The sequence below is a fragment of the Vicia villosa genome, linkage group LG6 (genome assembly GCF_029867415.1).
Source record: "Vicia villosa cultivar HV-30 ecotype Madison, WI linkage group LG6, Vvil1.0, whole genome shotgun sequence".
NCBI classification, from domain to species: domain Eukaryota; kingdom Viridiplantae; phylum Streptophyta; class Magnoliopsida; order Fabales; family Fabaceae; genus Vicia; species Vicia villosa.
Window position 1 is genome coordinate 124,867,674 of NC_081185.1, and position 6,562 is coordinate 124,874,235.

A 6,562-nucleotide genomic window follows, 5' to 3' on the forward strand; every position below is an offset into this window, starting at 1 on the left:
TAAAGTATAAGGTAACAACAATGGCCTCAGAATAATTCATTAGGAAAGGAAACATTAACAATTAATGACCTCAGAATTATTGTTCATCATTGGCAGCATTAACAACTAATGAGGTAACAGAATAGGCCACAAACCCAACTAAAGTCACCAAGAGGTAACAGAATAGGCCTCAGAATCTTGAATTCTAATAATACAGATCAAGAAAACATGTCATCATAGGCACTATTAAACCACAACTAGCAAGGCAACTTAAATGAGAAAATAGGCACTATTAAGTCACAACTCACTAATATGCATATCAACAAAACAATCCATCATAGGCCTCAGGTAATCATAATTCATAATTCATACAATTCAAGAAAAGATTTCATCATAGGCACTATTAAACCACAAGTCCACAACCAGCAAGGCAACTTAAATGAGCCTATCAAGAACAGGATTACAGGATCCATCATATGCCTCAGGTAATCATAAATAATTCATACAATTCCAGAAAAGATTACATCATAGGCAGGCAGTAGGCACTATTAAACCACAACCAGCAGCAAGGCAACTTAATAAGACATAATTAAGTCACAACTCACTACTATACATATCAATAACAGGATACCAATCATGCATCAGATAATAATCATTCATATCAAGATCAGAGAATTTTAATCATGCCTCAGATAATAATCATACATCATATGCTAAGATGTTCATACCTTGGATCAAGAACTGCACCAATAGAAATCAATGTATTGGACTCTGACCAATACTTGTCATATTTCAACTTCATTTCACTAGCAAGGGCCTGCAACTGAGGATTATGTGAGATTCTTGAAGGATTATCAAGTAAAACCTTCACTCTGTAAAGCTCAGACAAAAACAGATTAGCAGTAGGGTAAGATGTGCCACTAATAATTGATGTCACATCAGCAAAAACCTCCAAAAACTTGCAAATATCATGAACATCTTCCCAATCATTTGCATCAGGCAAAAAACTGAGAAATGCACCATTTTCCTCAGCATATCTAGGCCACACTTCTCTGTAATGGTATGCAGTAGACAACATCAACCAAGTTGAGTTCCACCTAGTCTTTGTATCCAACACTTGCATTTTGCCTTCAAGTTGCAACTCATCAACAATCTTTTTGAATGATTTGCATCTTGTTTCAGAATTGAGCAAGTATTTGACACCATTTCTTATCTTATCAACAGACACCTTAATCATATCAAGCCCATCCTGCACCAACAGATTTAAGATGTGTGCACAACACCTTACATGAAATAACTTACCACCTAAGGGTAAATTTCTCCTACCAGAATAATCCCTCTTCAACCTAGCAATGCAATTATCATTGGCACTGGCATTATCAACAGAAATAGATGCTACCTTATCCCTTATTCCCCAATCATCCATTACCTTTATCAATTCCCTGCACAAAACCTCTCCAGAATGTGGTGGTGGCACATTCTTAAAAGATAAAACTCTTTTATGAAGCTGCCATTTTGAATCAATGAAATGACCAGTCACAGTCATATAGCCTATCCTCTGTTCACCAGACCACCACAAGTCAGTGGTGAGACTGACCCTATTAATCAAAGCCATAGACCTTTTCATTTTAATTCTCTCAGCCTCATAAAATGTCTCACAATCAAACTTAACCTGTTGCCTAGTAATCTTTTTGTACCATGGATAAATCTCTTTTAGAAATTCATTAAAAATAACACCTTCCATAACAGAAAAAGGAAATTCATGACCTAGAATCATGTGTGCTGCAATTTCTCTAACCCTAGCATGATTATATGTCCAAGTAGCTAAACTAGGAGTATTATCACCTATGTTTAATCTAGATTGAGCAAAATCTTTCTCATTATTTCCTTTCAACCTTAACCTTCTCTGAATACAAGCATCTAAATGTTTCTTACCATTAGAGGTACTCTTCCACTTTGAATCATATGTGTAAAGCTTTCCACACCATCTGCACTTCCACTTCTTAATGCCATCTGGACCTACAATCAGCACCATTTCAGAATGAACAGCAGATTTTTTGGGACGAGGAGCTCTACCATCAGCATTTCTCTGACTCTGGGAACTCTGAGCTTGGGCAACTTGAGGGGTTGAAGCATCAGTGTTTGTGTTTGTAGTATTTTGAGTAGGGGTCTGAGTAGTAGTATTATCAGTGGGGTTGGTTTGAGTAGTTGTATCACTCGGAACTGGAACCTCCATATCCATCAACTCACCAATCTCTAAATTACCTCCATCCGTTGTCTCCTCTTCCCCGATGTCACCAAGCAACAACTCAATATCAATAAGATCATCCACCATTGTTGGAGGAGTCAATGATGAATCTTGAAACGACATGGAAGAAAATACAAAGAATTAAACAATAATATAATAGTAAACTGTAACAAAACCCAACAACAGAAGCCCAACTTTATTTAGAACAGTATAAGAAAACCTAATCGAGCTTTATTATCATTTACAAATCAAAAAAACTCAGTATAAGAAAACCCTAACGATTTATTAATCTTAATCAAACTTGAAAATTGAAATAGGCAAAACTTAGGTCAAAATTGTAACATGCATTTCATTTATAAAAAATTTAGGTCAAAACAAATTAGGGCAAAACAAAATAGGGCAAAACACCAACATACTATGGAACGAAGCATCAAACCTAACATGCAAACATGGTAAATAGCATGAAATTTATGTGAAATATAACAATACAAAAAGATTGAATACATTACAGTTATACGAAGAAGATACTCTAAGATATCTCTCTGAAACAGATACACGAAATCACGATTCAAGAAGAAGTAAAAACAATAACTAGTGTGTGAGGATGAGGAGTTATTATCGGAGACAAGGAGGGGAAGAGGAGGCCGTCGGAGGTGGCTGAGGTAGAGACATGGGAGGAGGAGAGGAAGAGAGACACGTGAGTGAGAGAGGGAGGAGAGGAGGACCAGAGGAGTCTGAGAGTGAATGAGAGAGAGGGAGTGGGAAAAAGTGAGGAAATGATGTACCAAAGATATTTATATTTTTACTTTCGGTTACTCATTGGATATTTGGTCCGGTTCTTCATTTTGGATTCGGATATTTTTTTTATCCATTACTGTCCCGTTCACTGTTTCGGTCGGTCCATTGGACCAGTTCTAGCGGTTCGGATCCCGGTCCGGTTCTCGGATCCGCATTCCCAAATACAGCCCTACCTATGTCAGTTACGATATTTTTTTTCTCAAATTCTTATTAAACCTTTGTTTCTTAAATGATCAATACAAATGAATTATAATACTAATATAACAAGATTGAGCCCATTCTTTCTCAATCACTCTTTTGTAATCATTTTGTCTGCTGATAGAACAAGCCAGGTTTCTCAATCAATACTACCAACATAAAAACCAATACTTACATAGTGGTAATTCTTCACTCTTCTTGATTATGTATTCTTAAATGTTTTTTTTTACATTGTTGTTTTTAAAGAAATTGAATGCACCGCACTTTCAATGCTGCTTTGTTTTTTTAAGGTTCAAAATTAAATGAGCTCTGATCGTTGACATGTATTCCATAAATATTGAGTTGATAGAAAATCCAACAAGCTTAAAATTAAAGTTTTATTTGCTTCTTTGCTGTCAAATTTGTGCAATACAATAGCAAGTCAACATATATATATATATATATATATATATATATATATATATATATATATATATATATATATATATATATATATATATATATATATTTTAATTATTATAATTTTTTATTAGGATTAAAAGCATTTAGCTTTGTTATGTAAAAAAAGTATTTAGCTTTTGTAATTGTTACCTTTGTCTTAGCTATTGTATATTTCTTTTATAAAGGGACTGGCACTACCCTCGGTCCTAATATGGAAGATAGTATGGAAGAGGAACAAAGTTATCATCCCCAAGCTGTCTCCTACGGTAACTCGGCGCATTCTAAGTCACCAGTCGTATCTTCGGTAATAACTAAGACATCAATTCATTAATATCATACTATATTTTTAAAAATATGGGTTTTATTTACCATGTGTAATTTATATTTTTAGGATGATGAATGGGTGCCAAATTGTGATGAGGAATTAAAACCTAAGGTTGGGCAACTATTTGATACGTTAGAGGAAGGTGGACAGTTTTACAAAAACTATGCTCATACTGTTGGATTTAGTGTGCGTTCTTCGTCAGAAACTAAAGATAAAAATGGCGTGAAGCGTTGGAAGTACTATGTCTGTTCGAAAGAAGGTTATTTACCAAATAAGACGGAAGTTAAAGAGCAAAGTGAACCAAATGTCAAGAATAGAAGAAGAAGTCTTACAAGAGAAGGATGCAATGCAAAAGTTGTTTTCAAACTTGTAGAAGGTAAATATGAGCTTTTTCGATTTCATGAAAGTCATACACATTCACTTGCTTCACCTATGAAGAGACAATTTTTGAGATCAGCAAGAAAAGTAAATCCTATTCACAAGAGTTTATTGCATGCATATAATAGAGCAAATATCGGGCCTTCAAAAACATATCAGTTATTGAAAGAACAATGTGGAGGTTATCAAAATATTGGGTGCACACAAAGAGATCTTCAAAATTATTCAAGAGATTTAAAGACATTGATTAAAGATTCTGATGCACATGTTTTTATTGATAACTTCAAAAGGAAACAAGAAGTTGATCCATCATTCTACTATGCATATGAGGTAGACGAAGAAGGTCGACTGAAACATGTTTTTTGGGCAGATGGTATTTGTAGGAAAAATTATTTATTGTTTGGGGATGTGGTTTCATTTGATACTACATATAGAACAAATAAATATTCTATGATATTTGCACCATTTACCAGGGTAAATCATCATAGACAATCTATTACTTTCGGAGCATGTTTTTTAGCAAATGAAAAAGTTAACTCATTCATATGGTTGTTTAGAAAGTTTTTGGAAGCAATGGGAGGGCACAATCCAACTCTTCTAATAACAGATCAAGATCCTGCCATGAAAGTTGCCATTGAAAACGTTTTCACTTCTTATATTCATAGATTTTGTATGTGGCACATTATGAAAAAAGTTTCTGAAAAAGTGGGTGTTTCTTTAAATGCTAACGATGAGTTCAATAATAGTTTCAAGTCATGTGTTTGGAGATCTGAGACAACATCTGATTTTGAAGAAACATGGAAGTCTATAATTAGTAGGTTTGAGTTGGAAAATAATGAGTGGTTATCTCATATGTTTGATATTCGAAGCATGTGGATTCCAGCATACTTTAAAGATATTTTTTTGGCTGGAATATTGAGAACAACATCAAGGTCAGAAAGTGAGAATTCTTTTTATGGTAATTTCTTGAATCCTAATGTTAGCTTGGTCGAATTTTGGATGAGGTATGAATCTGCAATAGAAGCACAAAGACATAAAGAGTTACTTGCTGATAATAATTCACTTCATTCAATACCAAAGCTAATTGTAGCGGGGAAAATCTGATATCGAAGCCATGGGATTGACTTGAATCAATATTCCGTTTTGAAATCGCCACCGCGCTTTATTTTTTCAAAGGAAAAGGGAAAAGAACGTAAAACCCAAAGTTTTGTTTTTTTAAAACAAGAAAGAGAACTCAGGTTCGGGTGTTGATTATATGAGGGAAAGGTTTAAAGCACCCCTCATATCCGTGGTACTCCACGGGAACCTTTTTGAAAATCTGTGTTGTGTGTGTGCTAAAAAACGGTTTGTTTTATTTTTAAAATAAGCTCGGCAAAGCGTTAAGCTTTGGGCCTACATACCTCCTTGGTGCAATGGAGAAGTCAGAGCTAATGTAGTTCCGCTTTTGGGAAAAACGTTTTAAAAACGAATAAACACTTTGGTGTCGTTAGAGAGAAATACTCAGCCATTGATCTTGAGCATGAGAACAAACAAGTTCTTTGCATCGCAAATGAAAGAAGGGCTCCAACTCGGATAAAATCAACGAGTATGCCACTAGCTCTCTCACGCGGAAAAGATCTCGTTATTATCAATCAATTTCAAAATCGTGGGGTATAACCACTCGTTTCGACAGTTAACGGTGTCTAAACTTTTGAAGAAAAGCCACTAAGGGCGAAAGATATTTTTGAGAAAAAAGGTTTTGAAAAGGTTTGCAAACATAAGAATGTTTTGGAAAAAGAGAGAAGATTTTGAAAATTTAAGAATGGGAGGAGATGAAGAGGCTAACCTAATGCATAAAATAAAAGCTAAGGAAAGAAACGGTCTAACCAAATAAGAAGCCAACACTTGACATTAAGAGCCAAGGTAGTTTTCCCATCCTTTGGATTTATCAATACCAACACATTAACACTTGGGGATCCACATGAACTTATTGTCTTAGCACCACTTTGCATTAAACACATTAAGGTTCTGACGAAAATCGGGCAGAGTAACGGCTGTTTTCGGGTAAAATCCTTATTTCAATGCCTTGGAATTAACCATCAAGGGCTTTCAAGGAAATACCTGCACACAAAAACATACAACAGCACAATGCCAGACAGACAGAACAATCACAGGATAATAATAGAATGAGTCCAGAGGTACTAGGTCCATAAGTC

At 35.0% G+C, this 6,562-nt stretch overlaps 2 protein-coding genes across 2 annotated transcripts in view; one reads left to right on the forward strand and one right to left on the reverse strand.

The window, feature by feature from the left end:
- The window catches only part of LOC131614597 (zinc finger BED domain-containing protein RICESLEEPER 1-like), a 2,807-nt gene extending 457 nt beyond the window's left edge, over nucleotides 1–2,350 (reverse strand). Inside the window, exon 1 of the mRNA XM_058886160.1 lies at nucleotides 708–2,350. Within this exon, the coding sequence (XP_058742143.1) occupies nucleotides 708–2,350 (1,643 nt within the window). The remainder of the gene's footprint in view (nucleotides 1–707) is intronic.
- Nucleotides 2,351–3,209: 859 nt separating this feature from the next.
- On the forward strand, nucleotides 3,210–5,471 carry LOC131614598 (protein FAR1-RELATED SEQUENCE 5-like). The gene is made up of 3 exons (XM_058886161.1): nucleotides 3,210–3,404; nucleotides 3,850–3,968; nucleotides 4,056–5,471. The coding sequence occupies exons 2-3, from the start codon at nucleotides 3,876–3,878 to the stop codon at nucleotides 5,469–5,471; spliced, it is 1,509 nt and encodes a 502-aa protein (XP_058742144.1). The 5' UTR covers nucleotides 3,210–3,404; nucleotides 3,850–3,875.
- Nucleotides 5,472–6,562: the final 1,091 nt, after the last annotated feature.

Coding starts and splice junctions, on each gene's coding strand:
- LOC131614598 (XM_058886161.1), top strand. CDS start 3,876: ATGGAAGATAGTATGGAAGAGGAACAAAGTTATCATCCCCAAGCTGTC. Junction 3,969..4,055: donor AGTCACCAGTCGTATCTTCG/GTAATAACTAAG, acceptor TTATATTTTTAG/GATGATGAATGGGTGCCAAA.